At 41.2% G+C, this 25,661-nt stretch overlaps 1 protein-coding gene across 6 annotated transcripts; it reads right to left on the reverse strand.

The window, feature by feature from the left end:
* Nucleotides 1–4,053: 4,053 nt before the first annotated feature.
* On the reverse strand, nucleotides 4,054–24,599 carry ATP23 (ATP23 metallopeptidase and ATP synthase assembly factor homolog). Of its 6 annotated transcripts, none has more exons than XR_015163865.1 (7): nucleotides 24,180–24,577; nucleotides 18,606–18,651; nucleotides 18,367–18,469; nucleotides 17,804–18,042; nucleotides 11,515–11,652; nucleotides 6,293–6,376; nucleotides 4,054–4,511 (listed from the first exon to the last, which is right to left on the reverse strand). XR_015163865.1 is itself a non-coding variant. In XM_086400267.1 (7 exons), the coding sequence occupies exons 4-7, from the start codon at nucleotides 17,933–17,935 to the stop codon at nucleotides 4,308–4,310; spliced, it is 558 nt and encodes a 185-aa protein (XP_086256393.1). In that variant the 5' UTR covers nucleotides 17,936–18,042; nucleotides 18,367–18,495; nucleotides 18,606–18,651; nucleotides 24,180–24,561; the 3' UTR covers nucleotides 4,054–4,307. The 6 variants fall into 6 exon arrangements, 5 of the variants coding, with proteins under 5 accessions (XP_086256393.1, XP_086256394.1, XP_086256392.1 ...); XM_086400267.1 differs by having other exon boundaries at nucleotides 18,367–18,495; nucleotides 24,180–24,561; XM_086400268.1 differs by having other exon boundaries at nucleotides 17,804–17,885; nucleotides 18,367–18,495; nucleotides 24,180–24,540.
* Nucleotides 24,600–25,661: the final 1,062 nt, after the last annotated feature.

Here is a 25,661-nt window from a genome sequence, read left to right on the forward strand (position 1 = left end):
ACTCTATATTTTCACATTAGAGTTGTCAGATAAATGAATATTTTCTTGCAATCCATGGTTTGCCTGATTTTCAGAGTTATTCTGGTTAAATTTTTATTTTATATTATAGTTGATTTACAATGTTGTATTAGCTTCAGGTATAGAAACATAGCATCACCAACTCAATGGACATGAGCAAACTCCAGGAGACAGTAGAGGACAGGGAAGCCTGGCGTGCTGCAGTCCAGGGGGTTGCAAAGAGTCAGACATGACTTAGCAACTGAACAACAACACAGAGCAACGTGATTGTTATAAATATACATTTTCCATTCTTTTCCAGATTCTTCTTCTGTATATGTAAGTTATTACAGAATAAAGAGTTCCCTGTGCTATACAGTAAGACCTTGTTTGTTATCTATTTTATATATAATAGTGTGTATATGTTAATCCCAAACTCCTAATTTATCCCTCCCAACTTTCCCCTTTGGTAACTATGTTGGTTTTCAAAGTCTATAAGTCTGTTTATAAATAAATTCATTTGTATCATTTTTCAGATTCCACATATTAGTGATTATCATATGATATTTGTCTTTCTCAGATTTACTTCACTGAGTATGATAATTTCTCAGTCCATCCATGTTACTGCAAATGGCATTGTTTCATCATTTTTTATGGCTGAGTAATTTTCCATTGTATATATGTACCACATCTTCTTTATCCATTCCTCTGTCGATGGACATTTAGGTTGCTTCCATGTGTTGGCTATGGTAAATAGGGCTGCTATGAACATGGAGTGCATGTATCTTCTCAAATTATAGCTTTCCCTGGATAGGAATAGGACTGCTGGGTCACATTGCAACTTTTTTTAGTTTAAGGAAATTCCATGCTGTTTACCGTAATGGCTGCACCAATACCCATTCCCACCAACAGTATAGGAGGGTTCCCTTTTCTCCACCCTCTCTTAGCATTTATCATTTGTAGACCTTTTTGATGATGGCCATTGTGACCGTGTGAGGTGATACCTCATGGTAGATTTGATTTGCATTTCTATAATAATTAGCAATGTTAAGCATCCTTTCATGTGCTTTTTGGCCATCTCTGTCTTCTTTGAAGAAATATCTATTTCGATCTTCTGTCCAGGGTTACATGTTTTCTTGATATTGAGCTGCATGAGCTGTTTATATATTTTGGAGATTAATCCCTTGTCAGTCACTTCATTTGCAAATATTTTCTCCCATTCTGTGGTTATCTTTTCATTTTGTTTATGATTTCCTTGGATGTACACAAGTTTTTATGTTTAATTAGGCCCCATCTGTTTGCTTTTATTTGCATTACTCTAGGATGTGGCTCCAAAAAGATACTGCTGCAATACATCAAAGAGTGTTCTGCCTATTTTCTCTAAGAGTTTTATAGTATCCAGTCTTATATTTAGGTCATTAATCTATTTTGAGTTAATTTTTGTGTATGGTGTTAGAGAATGTTCTAATTTCATTCTTTTACATGCGCCTGTCCAGTTTTCCCAGTACTACTTAATTTGAGACTGTCTTTTCTCTATTATATATATTCTTGCTTCCTTTGTTGTAGATTAATTCATCATTGGTGCATGGATTATTTCTGGGTTTTCTATCCTGTTCCATTAGCCTATACTTCTGTTTTTGTGCCAGTACTGTTTTGATGACTACAGCTTTGTAGTATAGTCTCCAGTCAGGGAGCCTGATTCTTCCAGCTGTTTTTCTTTCTCAGGAATGCCTTGGCTATTTGGGATCTTTTGTGTTTCTATACAAATTTTAAATTTTTTTTGTTCTGGTTTTGTGAAAAATGCAAATGGTAATTTGATAGGGATTGTACTGAATCTGTAGATTGCTTTGGGTAGTATAATCATTTTGACAATATTGATTCTTTCAATCCAAAATTATGATTTATCTTTCATTTGTATTATGTTTGATTTCTTTCATCAATGTCTTATAGTTTTCAGAGTACAGGTCTTTTGTCTCCTTGGCAAGTTTGTGTGTGTGTGTGAGTCGCTCAGTCGTGTCCAACTCTTTGCAACCCTAGGGGTAGTCTGTAGTCCCCCAGGCTCCTCTATCCATGGAATTCTCCAGGCAAGAATCCTGGAGTTGGTTGCCATTCCTTTCTCCAGGGGATCTTCCCAACCCAGGGATAGAACCTGGGTTTCCCGCATTACAGGTAGATTTTTTACTGTCTGAGCCCTGGGTAAGTTTATTCCTGGGCATTTTATCATTTTTGATGTGATGGTAAATGGGATTGTGTCCATAATTTCTCTTTCTGACTTTTCATTGTTATTGTATAGAAATGAAAAAGATTGTGTATTGATTTTATATCCTGCAACTTCACTTAACTCATTGATGAGCATCTTTAGGATTTCTATATATAGTTCATGCCTTCTGCAAACAGTGACAGTTTTACTTCTTTTCCAATTTGGATTCCTTTTTATTTATTTTTCATCTGATTGCCATGGCTAGTACTTTCAAAACTATGTTGAATAAAAGTAGCAAGAGTGTACAACTCAAGAGTGTTGAGTACGATGCTAGCTGTGGGTTTGTCATATACAGCCTTTATTATTTTGAGGAGGTTCCCTCTGCACTCACTTTCTGGAGAGTTTTTATCATAAATGGGTGGTGAATTTTGTCAAATGCTTTTTCTGCATCGATTGAGATAACCATGTGATTTTTTTTTTCCTTCACTCTGTTAATGTGTTATAATCCACTGACCAGTTTTCATATGTTGAACCATCCTTGTACCCCAGCAATAATCCCACTTGGTTACAGTGCGTGATCCTATTAATATGCTGTTGAATTTGTTGTATTTCTATACACTAACAATGAACTATCAGAAAGAGAAAATAGGAAAATAATACCATTTATAATTACATCAAAAGGAACAAAATACCTAGGAATATATCTAAGGAAGTAAAAGACTTGTACTTGGAAAACTATAAGATGCTAATTAAAGAAATTGAAGATGACACAAACAGAGGGAAAGATATACCATGCTCATGGATTAGAAGACTCAATATCGTTAAAATGACCATATTATCCAAGGCAATCTACAGATTCAATACAATCCCTATCAAAATACCAATAGTATTTTTCACACAACCAGAACAGTGTTCTTGCCTGGAGAATCCCAGGGACAGAGGAGCCTGGTGGGCTACCGCCTATGGGGTTGCACAGAGTCGGACACAACTGACACGACTTAGCAGCAGCAGCAGCAGAACAGCAAATAATTCTAAAATTTGTACAGAAACACAATAAACAATAGCAAAAACAATCTTGAGAAAGAACAGAGCTAGAGTTATCATGCTGCCTGATTTCAAACTATACTACAAAAGCTATACTAATCTGAACAGTAATGGCACTGGCACAAAAATAGACACACAGATTAATGGAACAGAAAAGAGCCCAGAAATGAACCCACACTCATATGGGCAACTAACCTATGACAAAGGAAGCAAGAATATACATTGAGGAAAAGACAGTCTCTGCAATAAATGGTACTGGGAAAACTGAACAACTACATACAAAAAAAAAAAAAATCAACCTGGACTATTTTCTCACACAAAGCACAAAAGTAAATTCAAAATGAATTTAAAGACTTAAAGTAAGACCTGAAACCAGAAAACTTCTAGAAGAAAACATAGGCAGTAAACTCTTTGTCATCACCCTTAGTAATTTTTGTTTTGATATGTTTCCTCAGGCAAGCAAAAGAACAGCAAAAATAAACAGAAGGGACATCAAACTAAAAAGCCTTTGCATAGCAAAGGAAACCATCAACAACATGAAAAGGTCACCTACTAAATGGGAGAAGATATTTGCAAATAATATCTGATAAGGGGTTACTTTAAAAATATACAAAAACTCATACAACTCAACATCAAAAAACAAACAACCTGATTTAAAAATGGACGGAGGATCTGAAGATATTTTTCCAAAGAATTCATACACATCACACAAGGGCATACTTCACAGGTTTCATAATCAAGTATTAAAATAATCACATATAATAAAAACAAATCACTATCATAAAAACAAAACACAAGTAATAACAAGTATATTGTAGAAAATTTTAAATGAACAATTTATTTGCTTTATTTACCAACTGGTAAATAAAGATCCAAGCCGCAAAGATACAATGGTTGCCTTTGCGTTTAAGGCAATTTCATTTCTCACCACAGTTACTTTTTCTGATGTTAGAATCAGCATCTTCTGTGTCTTCCCTGTATTTAATTGATCGTTTATGTTTGTCCACTTAGGAACCATACTTTCTTCATGATCACTGAAGCTCTATAGTATAAAATATCATTTTCTTCATATATTTGAGTAGTATCGATCCCGGTTTTGAAAGTCTCTATGAGCATATCTTGCATAGGTCTTATTATGAGGGATCCTTCCAAAAGGTTCATGGTCATTGAAACAAGACTCAAAAACTTCATCAACAGCTTTCTGAGCTACTTCTTTGTTAATGTTCCTAACAGCCAGGATAGAACGAATGGCTCTGTCTCGCACACAAGTCTAAGGAGCAAGAAAGTATATAGCGTTAATGAAAATTTACTCATGAAATAGTAACACTTCACAAAAGGTCTGAACCACGGTCAAAATTAATTTTCTCTCATGTTATTTTATTCATTTCTATCAGTCCAAAAAATAAAGATGCAATTATGGAGCATGTTTAGCTCAATCTAAAATTATTTAGGTATAAGAAAGATCTCCTCTCCTCCCTTCTTCTTATCTTTCCCAATGATGATAAGTTCTAGGAAATGTCTGCTAAACAGTAACTCCCAATTTGAAAAATCATAAAAAAAAGTCTATAAATAAGGTTCTGGTTGAATTTTTTTTAACTTGCATAAATCTGAAATATACTGCTGTGCCTCTCTCTCTCAATTTTTCATAGCTGACCATTGCTAGATAACTTTTCCTCTGACAGGGGCATCTCCCCTGAAGGCAACAGGAAACCACACACAAAATTTGAAGGTTTTCTAATTTTTCAGGGGGGAAAAAAAATCAAACAACTTTTTTCTTGGGCACACACTGTACAAAAGCTAGGCCTGTTCTCCCACTGCCTCCACCTATCTTCATCCTATTGCCCGCTGTATTCATCCACTGCTACTTCCAACCCAAAGTAAAAAGAGGAGAGATTTCTTTCAAAGACTCTCGGCCCCGGATCACATGCCTTATATGCATTAGCCTCTTCTTGGGGATGTGCTGAGTGTACCCTGCTTCCGCTCTTTCCACTGAGAGCCAGAACACACGGCCCATTCAAATGCTGCCTGAGCTGACTTCACCAGAAGAGCAGGGATTGGAGGGCACAGATGCCATGTGGCTCAGGACAAGTCAGTGGCACATCACCAAGTGGACCTGACACAGGCTGAAAGCGTAACAGCCTTATCTGCTCAGTCACCCTTCCCAGGCCCCAGGTTTGCCTTCTGACTCCCATTCACTGAGTTCACAGTTTCTCTTAGTTCACTGTGACATTCCACCTTCCTCCCCAGAGCTGAGTTGAGTTACTCCACCAAGGACCTTCCTGTTGTTGTTCCAAGCCTGTCCTTTCTACATCTGGTTGAAACTGCTATCTTGATACCCATGTACGTCACATACTGGTCCAGCAACCTCTTCCCATAGAAAAGCTCTGACCAGCCTTTCTCCTCAGTGTGGACACAGAGCCCCTTGGTTGCTGTGGAAGAACTGCTCACATTCTTCACCAGTCCATCAGTTCTAAATTTCCTCTCCCCGTGTCCATTTATCGGTGACCTTAAAAGCTTTCCAGCAGGACTGATCTGGCCTATAGTTTTCATTTTGTTTTGTGTACAAAATCTCTCAGCTCAGTTCTTCAGAATTAAGTCTGTGCCGATCCAAAGCTTTGCTGTCACATCACACAGCCTTTATAAAGGTGCATTAATACACACTGCGCTGCAATGCAGTCTCTGTTCTCACAGGTATTACTTTTTTGTCTCAAGAACAATGATAGTTTGAAAACAGAAGTCCAGGACTGTTAGAATAGAAGTAAGACAGGATGTGATTTCATTTCTATTCATTATCTACCCCCGTCCAAAATGATCCCATGCGAGATATCATAGCTCTTTTCACTGTGAAAATCTCCCAGTCACAGAGCTTCCCCATAATTATAAAAACATAACTGAATTCCCTCTGTTGGCTTAAGTGATATACATGTTGTATTCTGTTCAAATAATAGTTCTTTCACATTTCAAATACTAAATGTACTTCTCATTTTTCTATGCATTATTTCCACTCATAGCACTCTTGACAGTTAAGCGATTTCATATGTTAGTTTTTACCTGATGGTGTTGTTTTAATCCAAAATGCAACCTGAATATTTCATTTAAAAATGAGCAGTCTCCACTAAGGTTAGCAGCTCGAACCTGTCACAAAGACAGAAAGAAGACAAAAAGAAAGTAAGCATTTGTGCTCTACACCTTATATCAACTGATTTTTTTTATTATAAAATAATATAAAATTGGCATATTTTTCTGAGGACAGAGTACCTGTAAGATTTTTTCAACGCTACTGACTTACGAAGTTCTTAAGAAAAAGAGCAAAGGGCTTCTCTGGTGGCTGAGTGCTAAAGAATCTGCTGCCAATACAGGAGACATGGGTTCGATCCCTTGTCCAAGAAGATCCCACATGCCGTGGAGCAACTAATCCCATGCGCCGCAATTACTGAGCCTGTGCTCTAGAGTCCAGAAACCATAACTACCAAGCCTTTGTGCCATAACTGCTGAGGCTCATGCTCTGCAACCAGAGAAGCCACCATGATGAGAAGCTGGTGCACCACAAGTAGAGTTTAGCCCCTGCTGGCTGCAGCTAGAGAAAAGACGGCATGGCAACGAAGATCCAGCACAACCAATAAGTAAACAAATAATTACTGAATCCAGAAAAGCATTTAAAAAAAAAAAAAAACAGACAACTATAAGCTATGCTACAAAACACCAAATATATGGGGGGAATCACCTATTCAAAAGGAATTTTCAAAATGTTTCTCTGGAGCCTTAATGACAGAACTAATTTCTTTTGGAACCAAAAGTCAGAGTTGGACTTCTGAGTTAAAGATTATGGTCTCTACAATCTTTACAGATACTCTGTTCTCACTTCTAGCAATGACCAAAAGGACTCAAGAAAGCGTTCTTCCAAAGACCTACAAACTGATTTTCAACATGCTCATAAAACAGAACAGTACCTAAGACACTCAGGCACACAAACCTCCCAGGCCTCCTAGCCCAAACCCCTGAAACTCTCCCATACCTTCCCTTAAACCCATGTAAGTTCATGACCTTCCTCCAAGGTCTCAATTGGCCTATGAAAAATTAATGGGTACAAGAATCAAGAACATTCCAAACTGGTCATGCTATGAATATGACCAGTTTGGAAGTTGGCCTGAAGTTAGCACATATTTTCTAATTTGCTGTATCTTTAAGGTAAGAAGCAGCTTTGTGTACGTACTCAGTCATGTTTTCCAACTCTTTGCAACCCCATGGACTATGTAGTCCACCAGGCTCCTCTGTCCATGGAATTTTCCAGGCAAGAATACTGGAGTGGGTTGCCATTTCCTAATCTGAAAAGCAGCTTTAATATGTGAAATAGTTGTGGAACTACCCACATTCTATAGCCAGCCTGGCCACAATTTTGCTCATTCACTGCAATCAGATAGCCCACTTCCTGTTACTCCTATAATAACATAGCTTCATTCCTCTGAGGAGCTCAAAGCACTTAACACACTTTAACTAGCTAACAGGCATTCATTCTTGTAACACCCAAGAGAAAGAAATATTCAAAAGCTCAGGTTTCAGTCTTTTTTCCAAATCATATGAGTTATAATCAGATGCAGTGAGGCTGCTTATTAATTTCAAGGGAAAGAGAAAATAATCTAAGTTATGAAATATAAGCTTGAAATTTATATTAATTTTTTTTAGCTTCTCAGCACATTGCACTCTTCAATTAATGAAATGCAAGCATGAAATACAAATGTCTTTCTAGGAGCATATATGTATGTATTTCTGAAAGCAATCCAATCCACATAGGAAGGTAATAATAAATATCTTCCTATGTTGTATTTTTCATACTGTTCATGGGGTTCTCAAGGCAAGAACACTGAAGTGGTTTGCCATTCCCTTCTCCAGTGAACCATGTTTTGTCAGAACTCTCCACCTTGACCCATCCACCTTGGGTGGCCTAACACAGCATGCTCATGGTTTCATTGAACTAGAGAAGGCTGTGGTCCATGTGATCAGTTTGATTAGTTTTCTGTGATTGTGGTTTTCATTCTGTCTGCCCCCTGATGGATAAGGATAAGAGGCTTATGGAAGCTTCCTGATGGGAGAGACTGACTGAGGGGGAAACTGGGTCTTGTTCTGATGGGCGGGGTCATGCTCAGCAAACCTTTAATCTAATTTTCTGTTGGTGTGGACCTAACAGAAGCAGAAGATTTAACAAGTGGCACGAATACACAGAAGAACTATACAAAAAAGATCTTCATGACCCAGATAACCATGATGGTGTGATCACTCACCTAGAGCCAGATATTCTGAAATGCAAAGTCAAGTGGGCCTAACGAAGCATCACTACGAACAAATCTAGTGGAGGTGATGGAATTCCAGTTGAGCTAGTTCAAATCCTATAAGATGATGCTGTGAAACTGCTGCACTCAATATGCCAGCAAATTTGGAAAACTCAGCAGTGGCCACAGGACTGGAAAAGGTCAGTTTTCATTCCAATCCCAAAGAAAGGCGATGCCAAAGAATGCTCAAACTACTACACAATTGCACTCATCTCACACACTAGCAAAGTAATGCTCAAAATCCTCCAACCCAGGCTTCAAAAGTACATGAACCGTGAACTTCCAGATGTTCAAGCTGGATTCAGAAAAGGCAGAGGAACCAGAGATCAAATTGCCAACATCCACTGGATCATAGAAAAAGCAAGAGAGTTCCAGAAAAACATCTACTTCTGCTTTACTGACTACGTCAAAACCTTTGACTGTGTAGATCACAACAAACTGTGGAAAATTCCTAAAGAGATTGGAATACCAGACCACCTGACCTGCCTCCTAAGACATCTGTTTGCAGATCAGGAAGCAACAGTTAGAACTGGACATGGAACAACAGACTGGTTCCAAATCGAGAAAGGAATACATCAAGCCTGTATATTGTCACCATGCTTATTTAACTTATATGCAGAGTACATCGTGTGAAATGCTGGGCTGGATGAAGCACCTGAAATCAAGATTGCCGTGAGAAATATCAGTAACCTCAGATATGCAGATGACACCACACTTATGGCAGAGAGCGAAGAAGAACTAAAGAGCCTCTGGATGAAAGTGAAAGAGGAGAGTGGAAAAGTTGGCTTAGAATTCAACATTCAGAAAACTAAGATCATGACCTCTGGTCACATCACTTCATGGCAAATACATGGGGCAACAATGGAAACAGTGACAGACTTTATTTTGAGGGGCTCCAAAATCACTACAGATGGTGACTGCAGCCATAAAATTAAAAGACACTTGCTCCTTGGAAGCTATGACTAACCTAGACAGCATATTAAAAAGCAGAGGCATTACTTTTGCCAACAAAAGGTCTGTCTAGTCAAAGCCATGGTTTTTCCAACAGTCATGTATGGATGTGAGAGTTGGACTATACAGAAAGCAGAGTGCCAAAGAATTGATGCTTTTGAACTGTGGTGTTGGAGAAGACTCTTGAGGCTCCCTTGGACTGCAGAGATCCAACCAGTCTATCATAAAGGAAATCAGTCCTGAATATTCATTCGAAGTACTGATGCTGAAGCTGAAGCTCCAATACTTTGGCCACCTGATGCGAAAAACTGACTCACTGTTAAAGACCCTGATACTGGGAAAGATTGAAGGTGGGAGGAGAAGGGGACGACAGAGAATGAAATGGTTGGATGGCATCACCAACTCAATGGACATGAGTTTAAGTAAGCTCCTGGAGTTGGTAATGGACAGGGAAGCCTGGCGTGCTGCAGTCCATGGGGTCACAAAGAATCGGACACAATTGATTGAACTGAACTGATGTTGCATTTTTGAAATGAACTGTTTTATTCTACGGAAAGCTAGCAACTTTACCTGTGGAAGGCAGCACAGCAAACCCATCAAGAACCTTGATTGTAATCTTGCCTCTGCCACTTACTAACCATGGTATCTAAACAAATGCCTCACTTTTCACATAAATAAAATGGGAATAACAGTATCTACACCTCAAGGGATTGTTGTGAAGATTAAATAAGAACCCACAAACAGAACAGTGTTAGGCATACAGCCCTCAGTAAATGTTTATATCAATTTTATAAGAAATGTTTATTCCATAGGAAAAGATGTTTTTTTATATTTTTTATAATTAGTCATAGTCATATAATAGTCAAATCACTATTATTAGGATTTCAGTTCAGTTCAGTTCAGTTCAGTTGCTCAGTCATGCCCGACTCTTTGCGACCCCATGAATCGCAGCACGCCAGGCCTCCCTGTCCATCACCAACTACCGGAGTTCACTCAGACTCACATCCATCGAGTCAGTGATGCCATCCAGCCATCTTATCCTCTGTTGTCCCCTTCTCCTCCTGCCCCCAATCCCTCCCAGCATCAGAGTCTTTTCCAATGAGTCAACTCTTCGCATGAGGTGGCCAAAGTACTGGACTTTCAGCTTTAGCATCACTCCTTCCAAAGAAATCCCAGGGCTGATCTCCTTCAGAATGGACTGGTTGGATCTCCTTGCAGTCCAAGGGATTCTCAAGAGTCTTCTCCAACACCACAGTTTAAAAGCATCAATTCTTCAGTGCTCAGCTTTCTTCACAGTCCAACTCTCACATCCATACATGACCACAGGAAAAACCATAGCCTTGAATAGACGGGCCTTTGTTGGCAAAGTAATGTCTCTGCTTTTGAATATGCTATCTAGGTTGCTCATAACTTTTCTTCCAAGGAGTAAGCGTCTTTTAATTTCATGGCTGCAGTCACCATCTGCAGTGATTTTGGAGCCCAGAAAAATAAAGTCTGACACTGTTTCCACTGTTTCCCCATCTACTTGTCATGAAGTGATGGGACCAGATGCCATGATCTTTGTTTTCTGAATGTTGAGTTTTAAGCCAACTTTTTCACTCTCCTCTTTCACCTTCATCAAGAGGCTTTTTAGTTCCTCTTCACTTTCTGCCATAAGGGTAGTATCATCTGCATATCTGAGATTACTGATATTTCTCCCAGCAATCTTAATTCCAGCTTGTGCTTCTTCCAGCACAGTGTTTCTCATGATGTACTCTGCATATAAGTTAAGTAAGCAGGGTGACAATATACAGCCTTGATGTACTCCTTTTCCTGTTAGGATTTAAAGGTTATATTTAAGACAAAAATTGTATTCAATAGTTAAAAATGGAAATCGAAGACCAACATGGAATTATAACAAGAAAACAAATATGTTTAAATAAATCATACTTGAATAAAGTGTTCAAACACACAATGTTCAGGGTGGGGGAAAGTATCTTCTACAATAAAACTTACCTCAGAGCAGGCCAAATGTCTGACATTGGTGAACCAATTGACGTGAGCACGACAATGATCGAACGCGTGAATGAGCTCGTGGGTGACCACTCTGTTCATGTGGGCCTGATTACGGATATTATTCTGACACAGAACAATCTAAGAGGCACCAAAATGAGAGAAGTTCAGTTATTTCTAAGAGCTACTCTCATTTCATAAGATTCCACCTTCACTCTCACCTGAGGGGGCTCACTGCATGGAAAGCCTCACTTACTCTTCTCTATCGAGCCCACACCCACCCCACCATCAAGGCCCAGTCTTCTCCATACATGCCAGGAAGCCTTCCCCAAGGGCTCTCCTCTCCTTGGACTGCACAGCACTTAGTTTAAGGACATTTATTCACATACCATCCTCGCTGGGTGGACTGCACCACTGTCTTGGACTCTTAATAATATTTAACCATGGACGGTGGAATGAGGCAGAGATTCAAATTCCAGCCCCACTCCTTACTAAGTCAGTGACCTTGGGCAAGTTTCTTAAGCTTTATGTGCCTCAGTTTCCTCAACTATTAAAAGGAGATGACTTACATTACCTACCTCATAAAACTGTGAGAATTAAATGAGAATATATGTAAAATGCTTCTTATCAAGTTTCTGAATGAGCAATCAATCAACAATGCATGACCACACTGTCCCATTCTACTAGAATTGCCAGGAAAAGTCCTCAGAAAGACCTTCAGAAAGAAGTGCAAAAAGCCAACAGCACACTGAACAGGAGGACCCTATAAGAATAACAAAGACATGAGGGGTCCTAATAATAATAGTTTCTACTTACTGCGTACTTACTATGTGCCAGACACTGGGACATGTCCCAGGTATTTTATATACATTCAGCATTCAATTTATTCAACTAATATTTATCAAGACCTATTAGATTTACAGTCTACAAATGGAGATAGAAATTAATCAAATATTTACCAAAATGCTTGAGCACATGCAATAACAGCTGTTATGAGTACATACAATGGAGTACCAGACCTGATCTGCAGAGTTGGGAAGTGGTTCTCTGCAGAAGGAATGTTAAAACTGGGATCTAATGGATGGATGAACAGGAGTTAAATTGGAGGAGAGGGGAAGGGAGCATTTCAGAGACAGAATAATACACGCAAAGGCTAGGGGGAGGGTCGAAGGACAAGAATGTTTGAGAAGGTGAAGGTAGGCCTATAGGACTGAAGCACAAAGTTGGAGGTGGTAGGCATGAGGTAGGGCTGGTGAGGTCATCAGGGCCAAGTCACTCTTTATCCTGACAGCAATGGGAAGTCACTGACAGGGAACAGTGAAACAGGGGGTGTTTTATTTTGCTTTCATCCTTTTGACCACAGTTGGAAAAACAGGCATAAGATGATCCAAACTGGATGCAGAGAGACTAACTGAATGAGAATAAAGTATTCTAGGCAAGAGATAATAGTGCCCGAGCTAGGGTGGTGGAAGCCTAAAAGGTATTTAGGAGATAGATTGCACAAAATGTGGTGCTGGATAGAAAAGGAGAAGGGAATCAGAGGTATCAACGATGACCCCTAAAGTTCTAGCTTGGGTAATAGGATGGATGGTGGTACCATTCACTGATATATGCAAAACTAAAAGACCAGGTTGGGTGGAGATGGAGGATGGTAAAAATCATCAGTTTGGATTTGGACATGTAAGGTCTGAGATGCCTTTAAAACTTGCAAGTGTAGGTGTGCAGTGAACACTTGGCTCTACGGATGTGGAGTTCAAGACAGAGTTCTGACCTAGCAAAACAAATGAGATCACCTTGGCAGAGTGCCGGAAAGAAAAGAAGGGGCTGTAACACTCTGGATTAAGGGACCTCAACATTTAAGGGCTGGTACAGGAAGCTGAGCTACCAAAGGAGCAACTGCAGGAGTGCTGCATACCGGAAACCACGGCAAGAAAAGTGGCATTAGCTGTTCAAGTCAAGTGAATGCATGAGATATGAGCCAGCAATCCACTTTAGGCAGAGACCCTATAATAACTCCTGCCTGTGTGCTTCAGGAGAGAAAGTGAGGAATTCACAGCAGCATTGCTTATAACAATACAGTTGGAAATGACATTACAGAGAGTAAACTCTACTACAGACATCAAATCAGATCAGATCAGTTGCTCAGTTGTGTCCGACTCTTTGCAACCCCATGAATCGCAGCACGCCAGGCCTCCCTGTCCATCACCAGCTCCCGGAGTTCACTGAGACTCACGTCCATCGAGTCAGTGATGCCATCCAGCCATCTCATCCTCTGTCGTCCCCTTCTCCTCCTGCCCCGAATCCCTCCCAGCATCAGGGTCTTTTCCAATGAGTCAACTCTTTGCATGAGGTGGCCAAAGTACTGGAGTTTCAGCTTTAGCATCATTCCCGCCAAAGAAATCCCAGGGCTGATCTCCTTCAGAATGGACTGGTTGGATCTCCTTGCAGTCCAAGGGACTCTCAAGAGTCTTCTCCAACACCACAGTTTAAAAGCATCAATTCTTCGGCACTCAGCCTTCTTCACAGTCCAACTCTCACATCCATACATGACCACTGGAAAAACCATAGCCTTGACTAGATGAACCTTTGTTGGCAAAGTAATGTCTCTGCTTTTGAATATGCTATCTAGGTTGCTCATAACTTTCCTTCCAAGGAGTAAGCGTCTTTTAATTTCATGGCTGCAGTCCCATCTGCAGTGATTTTGGAGCCCAGAAAAATAAAGTCTGACACTGTTTCCACTGCTCCCCCATCTATTTCCTATGAAGTGATGGGACAGGATGCCATGATCTTCGTTTTCTGAATGTTGAGCTTTACGCCAACTTTTTCACTCTCCACTTTCACTTTCATCAAGAGGCTTTTTAGTTCCTCTTCACTTTCTGCCATAAGGGTGGTGTCATCTGCATATCTGAGGTTATTGATATTTCTCCCGGCAATCTTGATTCCAGTTTGTGTTTCTTCCAGTCCAGCGTTTCTCATGATGTACTCTGCATAGAAGTTAAATAAACAGGGTGACAATATACAGCCTTGACGTACTCCTAACTGTTGCTTCCTGACCTGCATACAAATTTCTCAAGAGGCAGATCAGGTGGTCTGGTATTCCCATCTCTTTCAGAATTTTCCAGTTTATTGTGATCCACACAGTCAAACCCTTTGGCATAGTCAATAAAGCAGAAATAGATGCTTTTCTGGAACTCTCTTGCTTTTTCCATGATCCAGCGGATGTTGGCAATTTGATCTCTGGTTTCTCTGCCTTTTCTAAAACCAGCTTGAACATCAGGAAGTTCACGGTTCACATATTGCTGAAGCCTGGCTTGGAGAATTTTGAGCATTACTTTACTAGTGTGTGAGATGAGTGCAATTGTGCAGTAGTTTGAGCATTCTTTGGCATTGCCTTTCTTTGGGATTGGAATGAAAACTGACCTTTTCCAGTCCTGTGGCCACTGCTGAGTTTTCCAAATTTGCTGGCATATTGAGTGCAGCACTTTCACAGCATCATCTTTCAGGATTTGGAATAACTCAACTGGAATTCTATCACCTCCACTAGCTTTGTTAATAGTGATGCTTTCTAAGGCCCACTTGACTTCACATTCCAGGATGTCTGGCTCTAGGTCAGTGATCACACCATTGTGATTATCTGGGTCGTGAAGATCTTTTTTGTACAGTTCTTCTGTGTATTCTTGCCATCTCTTCTTAATACCTTCTGCTTCTGTTAGGTCCATACCATTTCTGTCCTTTATTGAGCCCATCTTTGCATGAAATGTTTCTTTGGTATCTCGGATTTTCTTGAAGAGATCTCTAGTCTTTCCCATTCTGTTGTTTTCCTCTATTTCTTTGCACTGATCGCTGAAGAAGGCTTTCTTATCTCTTCTTGCTATTCTTTGGAACTCTGCATTCAGATGTTTATATCTTTCCTTTTCTCCTTTGCTTTTCGCTTCTCTTCTTTTCACAGCGATTTGTAAAGCCCCCCAGACAGCCATTTTGCCTTTTTGCATTTCTTTTCCATGGCGATGGTCTTGATCCCTGTCTCCTGTACAATGTCACGAACCTCATTCCATAGTTCATCAGGCACTCTATCTATCAGATCTAGGCCCTTAAATCTATTTCTCACTTCCACTGTATAATCATAAGGGATTTGATTTGGAATAATATACACAACAGTGACACTAAATAAACCAGGGATGCATACAAGACAGAAGAATCTCACAATGTTGTACAGAAGAATTAAGTTACAGAGGACTATATCCTGTATAATTCCATAAAATGACAGGGTATTACATATGACCCCAAGTATATATAAAGCTTAAAAGCAGGCAACAAAGGACTTTCCTGGTGGTCCGGTGGCTAAGACTCCACGCTCCCAGTGCAGGGGTCCGGGGTTTGATCCATGTTCAGGGAACTAGATCCCACATTCCACAGCCAAAGGTTTTATGTGCTGTGACTAAAGACCCCACATTTTGCAATGAAGATGAAAGATCTCACTTACCACAACTAAGACCTGGTGCAGCCAAATAAATAAATTTTTTTTAAACTTTTTTAAAAGCAGGCAACTACACAACACAATGTTTGACTATATACATAGATGTTAAAACCATTCAGACAAGCAGGGAATGATTATTACAAAAGTCAAAAATAAGGAAGGGGGCTATGATCCAAGAAGGGACACACAGGCTTCTAAAGTCCCAGCAGGGTTTTATTTCTCAAATCTGTGTGGCAGTTATACAGATGTTAATTTTATTATTATGACTTAAAGCATACATATAGGTTTGTTATTCTTCTGTATGAATGAGTTACTTCACAACAAAAATTTTAATTAAAAAGAGTTCCCAACTGTGTATAACACTGCTGAGAAATAAGATGAAGATTCAAAAGGTGTACTCTATTTAACCCCAAAAGGGAATGAACTCACCAGGACCCACCTGGAGAGCTATAGGTGTTACAGTTATCAATTTACAAATGAGGAAAGGATAAGAAAACTGTAGTACATATACACAATGGAATACTACTCAGCCATTAAAAAGAATGCATTTGAATGAGTTCTAAAGAGGTGGATGAAACTGGAGTCTATTATACAGCGTGAAGTAAGTCAGAAAGAAAAACACCAATACAGTATACTGATGCATATATATGGAATTTAGAAAGACGGTAACAATGACCCTATATGCGAGACAACAAAAGACACACAGATGTAAAGAACAGTCTTTTGGACTCTGTGGGAGAAGGTGAGGGTGGGATGATTTTAAAGAATAGCATTGAAACATGTATATTATCATATGTGAAACAGATCGCCAGCCCAGGTTCGATGCATGATATAGGGTGCTCAGGGCTGGTGCACTGGGATGACCCTGAGGGATTGGGATGCGGAGGGAGGTGGGAGGGGGGTTCAGGATGGGGAACACATGTACACCCATGGCTGATTCAAATCAGTGTATGGCAAAAACCACTACAGTACTGTAAAGTAATTAGCCTCCAATTAAAATAAATTAATTAATTTTTTTAATTTACAAATGAGGAAACTGAGAATAAAATAAATAACTTGCCCAAGCCCCACAGCTAATAAGCAGGGGAATAAGGATTTGAACTCAAAGTCTATCTGACTCCAAAACTCAGACACCTCACCCCTCTGTTATGTTGCTCTTTCCATGATCTCCCTGCAACAGCTATAAATAACCAAAATACACATAACGTCCCCTAGCAGGAAACAATTAAATGTAGTTAAGTGTGTTATATACTCATGATGGAATCAGTGACATACAACACTTATATTTACCCTCATCACATGACATATCCATCTACCACCTCGAGACTCTGTCAGAACCCCCCACTGACTTAAAACTAGCATGTTGACTTGAGTGTACTTTACAAGAGAAATCTCATTTAATTCTCATAACCGTTCTGTGAGATAAATACAATCACTACCCATATATTACAGATGAGAAAACTCACTCTCCTTATCAAAAATTCTCAAAGATGCATCATTTCCCACTGTGTAAAGATGAAACTCTTTATCCTGACATTCAAAGCCTCCCACCATATAGCAGCTGAACTGCACAACATCCCCAATGGTAACCACACCCACCTCCAAGAATTTAACCTGCCTCAAATTCTATCATTGTCTGCATTCATGTCTTGTCTCCCCTGTGAGATGTGAGGACCTTAAGGGTCAGAATCGTCATTAACTCATTTTTTTTCAATCCTGCACAAAGTCTACCAAGTAGAATGCCTGGCATGTGGAAGGCACTCAGCAAACATGAGGAGAACTGGAGGAAAGAAAACAACTGGGTAAAACGCCTACCTGAGACACTGAAGAGTCAAAACCTCCACTGACATTTCCATTACAATCTTCACAAGAAAAGTGTCTGTCTTTGTTAACAGCACTAGAAGGCAAGAATGGATTAAAGAGACCACGTCCAGAAGCAGTGTCCATGGGGCACAGCCGTGGGCCAGGAGACCCGGATCACCCACATCTCCACCACTGCCACACAGGACACCTCGGGAAAGCACCTGAACACCTTCAGCACTTAGTTCTCTCGTCTGTAAAATAAGGAAACTGTCTTTGCAAAATCGATCCCAGTTCAAATGCTAGGCCGTGAGTCCATAAAGCATTGGCTCGACTAATGAAGACCACATTGGAAATATGCTGGGGTTTCTGCCCTCGGGCCAGAATGTTAAGAAGGGGAGCTCAGAAGTCACTTTTTCTGATCCCCTCAAAGTTGAACAACACCCGGAAGGCTACTGCATGCATAACAAACTGAGACTTCGTCTCTATTAAGGATAATGCTGAGACTGGCATAGTGAAAAAACCAGGTTTGGTAATTAGTTACGATAAAGATTTTTAGTATTGTCTTTACTAAATACCTGAGGTGAATGGTGGAGCCAGAGATGTGGAGTTAGGGCAGAAGAGGTCCGGAGAGAACAAGGCCTGCCTGGAGAGAATGCGGCCAACCACCACCAGCACCACCTACCATATGGAAAGGGCTTTGTGGCCTGAAGTGAAAAATCCGAAGTAGTTTCAGTTTGTGGGGGATGGGGGAGAAAGGAGTGGTTTGTTTTCAGCAGTCAGAATATAGAGGAGTACTTTAAAAAGATTTACTTACCAACCTGAATGCTTCATGGCATCAAGTAGAAGTTTGACATATGGATCTAGAAAGATATTGATTCAATTACATATGGTAATTGGAAAAAAACAGCAGCAATTAAATTATCCAAATATTATAAAAGAAAAAAATACCTCTCAAATCTTAGTGAAGTAATACTAATATCTAATTTTAAGTAACACTAATCAGTAATTAGTAATAATTTAAGTAATATTAATATCTTAAAATTGATTAAAAAATAAATACAAAAAGATAAGCTTAAATTAACATAACAGCAGGTCTTTAATGAAATGAAACACTCACAGAAATACCAAAATGTTCCATCAAACATCTTAGATAATATCAAATGTTTCTCAGTTAAATGCTCAAACACAATGTGTTAAAATATATACCAAAAGACATGTACAAAATATACCAACATGACTGTGGTCATAGCCACAGAAATGAACAGCAGCACAGTATCCAGATTAGAGGAAGGCAGTAAGTGGCCCCACTGTGGTCTGCCCTCATCTGTACACAGCATCCCATTCTGAGTACCACACTCTAAACAGGGCCTGCCAACCAAAGCTGTTCCACAGGGGAAGGTGACTGGAATAGTTCAGGGCTTTGTTCCACAGGAAGCAAGAAAGGGATTTGTAGATTTGGAAAGGAGAAAGAAGATATACAGATGGCCAACAGGCACATGCAAAGAGGTTCAACATCTCTAGCTATTAAAGAAATGCAAATCAAAACTACAATGAGATATCACCTCACACCAGTCCGAATGGTTATCATCAAAAAATCCACAAACAACAAATGGTGGAGAGGGTGTGGAGAAAAGGGAACCCTCCTACACCGTTGATGGGAATGTAAATTGCTACAGCCGCCATGGAGAACAGTACAGACGTTCCCTAAAAACCTAAAAATCGAGCTACCACATGACCCGGCAATCCCACTCCAGGGCACACATCTGGAGAAAACCATGTTCCAAAAGGATTCATGTATCCCAATGTTCATTGTAGCACTGTTTACAAGAGCCAAGACATGGAAGCAACCTAAACGTCCATTGAAAAAGGAACGGATAAAGAAGATGTGGTACATATAGACAGTGGAATATTACTCGGCCACTAAAAAGAATGAAATAATGCCATTTGCAGCAACATGGATGGACCTAGAGAGTGTCATACTGAGTAAAGGAAGTTAGAGAAGGAGAAATACCATATGACATCCCTTATATATAGAATCTAAAAAGAAACGATACAGATGAACTTACAAAACAGAAAGAGACTCACAGACAGAAAACAAACTTATGGTTGTGGGGCAGAGTCGGGGTGTGGGAAGGGATAGTTAGGGACTTTGGGAAGGTCATGTACACACTGCTGTATTTAAAATAGATAACCAACAGAAACCTATTGTAGAGTACATGGAACTCTGCTCACTGTTACTTGCCAGCTTCGGTGGGAGGGGAGTTTGGAGGAGAATGCATACATGTATATGTATGGCTGAGTCCCTACGCTGTCCACCTGAAATTACCACAACATTGTTAATAGGTTATACCTCAATACAAAATAAAAAGATTAAAGTTAAAAAAAAAAAAGATTTAACTAAGGCCACAATAATTTCAAGTATCTGAAGGGGTGTCATGTGGGAATAGATTCTGCCAACATTTCTTCAGAGAGCAGAACAAGGACCAAAGGGCAGAAGTTACATGGAGCACATTTCAACTCGGCATGAGAAAAGGTTTTTCCAACAATTACAGCAGTCGATACAAGGGCCTGGTAGCCTCAAAGGGCTTCAAAGATAACCTGTTCCAACAGAGCTCTAAAACACTCTGGTCAATTGATGGCACAGAGGTTTCTGGTCAGTGATGGGGGTGAAAAGGCCTAGACAACTCCAGAGCCCCCCACCACCGCTTCTAAAGAATCTATGAGCCTGTTAAAATTACAGGAAAATATAAGGAACCCAAGTGCCTCTAACATCAACTTTTCACATAGATGTCCTGTCTGAGAATATAAATGCACAGCAAATTACATGACATAAGCAAAAAAAAAAAAAAAAGATATTAAGGTTTTCAAATGCTGAAAGCAAAAAACAGGTAAGTAAAAGTATTGTTGGATGAGAAAGTTAGGTACTGGTTACTGCTTTTCTAACCTGACCCCTCTTAAAGAGTGTTAACAGTAAAACAATTATTATTAATAAATTCTACTTAGTGTATATCAAGTATCAGGCACCATACTAAGTGCAGTATTACTGAAGCACCTGAGAGTTTTACAGAACTGAAATGGGTTCAAAAGTCCAGTGTCCTCTTTAAAAAAAAAAAAAAAAATTGCTGGGAGCACATTGGTTTGGTTCTTCAAAGGACCTACAGTATTTAGAATGGATGTGCTTTGGAGAAAAATAAAACAAATGTCTCCCTTGAGGCCTGATCTCTTTCATCACACCCATCCCAGGGATAGGATTTTAAAGCTGCAGGTTGATGCTTTAATACACTAACAGGTTCTCCAGCAGCTTTCCCCTTGGAAGGGTGAAGCAGGTTAATTCCTACTGGGACTCAAGTTCAGCACCTGGCCCTTCTCACTTCCTATCTCAACTCCTGCTCCACTTTTTGGCTCTTCCACTGTAAAAAACAGCTACAGTTTCTTTATTCAGCTCCTGATACACTGGCTCTTTAAACTTATAAAACCTATTCCTCACAACAACCCCAAAAGAGGTACTTTCACCCCTTCCCAACTCCCTTTTCCTTTCCCTGATAAAGACAGACAGGATCAGAGAGTTAAATCACTCTTCCATATGTAACAGGAAAGGGATCAAAATTTAAACCCACTTCTAAATCTGCAGCCCATGTCCTTTTCACTGCATTCCACTTTGGAACATTTTAAAGGCAGGGTCCCAACTACTCTCTGTATTTGCCCAAAGCAGAATCTAGGAGGCATTTGATACATATTTGCAAAGTAAACACAATGTCATCATTCCCCTCTACTCCCCTTTCTCCTCCCCTGATTCCTGGAGATGCAGGTAATCTCAAGAAGGATGGAAAACTCACTGAGTGGTTGACTTTTGAACTGTCACTGGCCAGCCATAAAACAGTAGTCTTGTTTTGGGACAAACAAGTTTGTCTTTGATTCTCTTAATGTATCTAAAGTAAACTCGGGAAGTCTCAGTTCAGTTCAGTCGCTCAGTCGTGTCCGACTCTTTGCGACCCCATGAATTGCAGCACGCCAGGCCTCCCAGTCCATCACCAACTCCCGGAGTTCACTCAGACTCACATCCATCGAGTCAGTGATGCCATCCAGCCATCTCATCCTCTGTCGTCCCCTTCTCCTCCTGCCCCCAATCCCTCCCAGCATCAGGGTCTTTTCCAATGAGTCAACTCTTTGCATGAAGTGGCCAAAGTATTGGAGTTTCAGCTTTAGCATCATTCCCGCCAAAGAAATCCCAGAGCTGATCTCCTTCAGAATGGACTGGTTGGATCTCCTTGCAGTCCAAGGGACTCTCAAGAGTCTTCTCCAACACCACAGTTTAAAAGCATCAATTCTTCGGCACTCAGCCTTCTTCACAGTCCAACTCTCACATCCATACATGACCACTGGAAAAACCATAGCCTTGACTAGATGGACCTTTGTTGGCAAAGTAATGTCTCTGCTTTTGAATATGCTATCTAGGTTGCTCATAACTTTTCTTCCAAGGAGTAAGCATCTTTTAATTTCATGGCTGCAGTCACCATCTGCAGTAATTTTGGAGCCCAAAAAAATAAAGTCTGACACTGTTTCCCCTGTTTCCCCATCTATTTCCCATGAAGTTATGGGACCAGATGCCATGATCTTCGTTTTCTGAATGTTGAGCTTTAAGCCAACTTTTTCACTCTCCACTTTCACTTTCATCAAGAGGCTTTTTAGTTCCTCTTCACTTTCTGCCATAAGGGTGGTGTCATCTGCATATCTGAGGTTATTGATATTTCTCCCGGCAATCTTGATTCCAGCTTGTGCTTCTTCCAGCCCAGCGTTTCTCATGATGTACTCTGCATAGAAGTTAAATAAGCAGAGTGACAATATACAGCCTTGACGTACTCCTTTTCCTATTTGGAACCAGTCTGTTGTTCCATGTCCAGTTCTAACTGTTGCTTCCTGACCTGCATATAGGTTTCTCAAGAGGCAGATCAGGTGGTCTGCTATTCCCATCTCTTTCAGAATTTTCCACAGTTTATTGTGACCCACACAGTCAAAGGCTTTGGCATAGTCAATAAAGCAGAAGTCTAGGGCCTTGTAAAAAAGTTAAGAATCTCTAGTGCAATGTCCCTGGATTTAGAAACTGGTCAGCAGATGGTGTCCCTATGTAACCCACAGCAATGGTTCTTAACCTTTTCAGGTTCATGGGCATCTCAGAACATCATGGGGCTATGAACTCTCTCCCCAGAAAAATGCCCTTAGGAGCATACAAACAGGAGTTTCGTAGTACATATCAGAAGTTTCCACATTCTGAAGCCCATCCGTGTATGAAGATTAAGAACCCCTTTCAACAAAGAGTAGGACTGCAAAACTGTCTTTGCACTGCCAGCAGCAGTGAGCCAGGACAAAACAGGGCAGGACACAACCCTTAGAGAATGACAGAGCTGTGTGGACATGACATAAAATGGTTAGAACCAATTAGGCCCAAGACAGCAGAAGATCCAACTTTCAGTAGATCTTGAGCCTTATTATATACTCATTTTAATTTATCAGCATGCTAAATGACACATCGCACAGCAGTTCCAAGGCTAACCATAAAAGGCCAAACAGTGGGCTCTGGCCCCAATCCTGGAAATCCCCACCCTGTCTCCAAAAGAGTTGGAATAATCCTCCCACTCATTAGCCTATGAAATTATCTAGCCCATAAAAACTAACCAGCCCATATATCCAGGCCACCCTCACCACCTAAGACAGACCACCTTCTGTCTATGGTACACGGATCTCCCAGGGCCTCCCTTCTGAGACAGCCCACACTGTCTATGCAGTTTGTATCTCTCTCAATAAATCTACTTCTTACCTATCATTTTGCCTCCTGCTCAACTCCTACTGCAGTGAGACATAAAGAACCTGAACTTCCTGAGACCAGGTGTGCGATTGCATTTAAAAGACAGTAGGTTCCGGTCCCAGCCTGCAGGGCTTAAGTCCCAATCTGAGTTTTAGCTGGGTTCAAATCCCATCTGAGTTGCGCGGTTTCAGCAAGTATGCTTTAATTAACGTAGCTCTTTAAAACTCTGCTTCACCTGGACTCTCCAGTCCCCATATTAATGCACAATTTACCTATGAAATGAGAGGATCTGTCAGAGTGTCACGGAAAGGGCTAACTCCTAACCCGACTCCTCATTCACGCCACAAGCAAACAGTCCTGAAGAGGGCCTCAGCGCCTTCTCTGATCGAAACTGAGGCTCAGCCCCCAACACCCACCCCACGATGCCAAATCTGCCTTAACTCTGCCCCTGGGGCCAGAACCCGGCCCCGCCACACCTGAGCCGAACCCGGAGCCCCCTAGCGGAGGGGTGCGGAGGCCCCTCCCTGCCCGCCCGGTCTCAGACCCCACCCTGCAGACGCCCAGCCCCCGGGTCAAGGCTCCTACTTGTGGCCAACGTCTTTAAGAGCATAAGCTGGCACTTCTGGTTGTTGGTGAAGAAACTGGAGAGGAACCCTTGCTGTGGCTTCCCCTGAGCCAGCCGCTCGGAGAAGACTTGGCACCCGACGTGTTGCTGCTGCAGCTGCTCCCCTGCCACGGAGCCCGGCTCGCGCTCATCCGGAGCTTCTGCCATGCCGCCCACGGACTTTGCCGCGGCTTCTTCCTCCCGCTTCGGGCGACGGAGGGCGAGAGAGGGAAAGGTAACCTCCCTCCCACCGCCCAGGCCCTCCCTCTGCCAGGTCTAACCGGCGCCAGCCCGGCCGCCGTCTCTGGGCGGGGCCAAGGACGTTCAGTGGCTGGGGTCTGCAACCAGGGACACAGACGGAGTGCCGGGCTAGAAGCGCGGGGCGGGGCGACGGTAACGGGGCGGGGCGGCGAGTGCTGGGCGGGGCGATGGTTCCTGGGCAGGCCTAGAGGGGCGGGGCCAGGCGCCAGCTGGCTGAGCAGGCCTGTACCCTCGTAGAATGCAGCCGGCCTGTTGTGGGCTTCGCCGCTGTTCGTCGGCGTGCTTGTGCGATCCTCACAAGCCTTGTTCCGCAGCCTCGCTTTCTCGTGCACACTCCTTCCTTACCTCCTGACCAGTGCTGGCCATTAAATACCCTTCTCCCCGTGAAGGTTTTTGCCATTTTCCGACTTCCTGCTTTGTCCACCAGCAGGCTAACTGCAGTCTCTGGTCCACCTCTCTCTTGACGCCCCAAGCCATATTGAAAGCACTGTTTCCCGGAAACATTTGAAAACTGCAATTATAACGATTGGTCACGCTAAAGTCCTCAAAATATAAGACCAAACTTTTTTATTTTGCCTCATTTAGGCCATTCGCCCACCCTCTTTTTTTGCCACCAAAATAACTCTAATTGATGAAATAAATTCATATTTTATAGCAAGACAAGAATAATTTAAACATAAATTTTTTCTCTGCCAGATCGGGCCTTTTCCCTCCCGCTTAGAGTGTGTTGTGCATCTGCATTAACCAGAGCTTATAGTCCTTCTCAATCTTGTATAGTGTCAGGATGATCCACTACTTTATAACTCCTTGAGAGATAACCTTCCTTCTGTCAATAATTCATTTGATGTATAACCCTTTATCTCAAAAACGTCTCTAACTGTGCTGTGACCTCTAAGGGGTGGGGCAGTCCTCAGCTTTCTGAAAGACTGTCTCCCAGGTTATAAACCTCAGGTTGTCTCAAATTAAATTTCCATTTCTTTCTTAGATCAACTATTAATTTTTTAATCAACATAACAAAACACAACATTTTAACTTATACCTCCAAGCCTTAACTCATACTTCCATCCTTAAGCCCTCATCCTCGGTCCTTATGGAGAAGGAATGGCAATGTACTCCTGTATTCTTGCCTGGGAAATCCTGTGGACACTGTCTGGTGGGCTACAGTCCATGGATCACAAAGAGTTGGACACAACTGAGCGTGC

Source organism: Bos grunniens, chromosome 5, assembly GCF_055505025.1.
Source record: "Bos grunniens cultivar Pamir isolate PY7600 chromosome 5, Bosgru_T2T1.0, whole genome shotgun sequence".
Taxonomy (NCBI): domain Eukaryota; kingdom Metazoa; phylum Chordata; class Mammalia; order Artiodactyla; family Bovidae; genus Bos; species Bos grunniens.

Bases quoted from the DNA above. Each gene is read 5' to 3' on its own strand.
- ATP23 (XM_086400265.1), bottom strand. From the start codon at position 24,366: ATGGCAGAAGCTCCGGATGAGCGCGAGCCGGGCTCCGTGGCAGGGGAG. The intron at 18,652-24,179 runs GTAGGAGCCTTG...ATATCTTTCTAG, and splicing joins CTTAAAGACGTTGGCCACAA to ATCCATATGTCAAACTTCTA. The intron at 4,512-6,292 runs GTAAAAACTAAC...CTTGCTCCTTAG, and splicing joins GATTAAAACAACACCATCAG to ACTTGTGTGCGAGACAGAGC.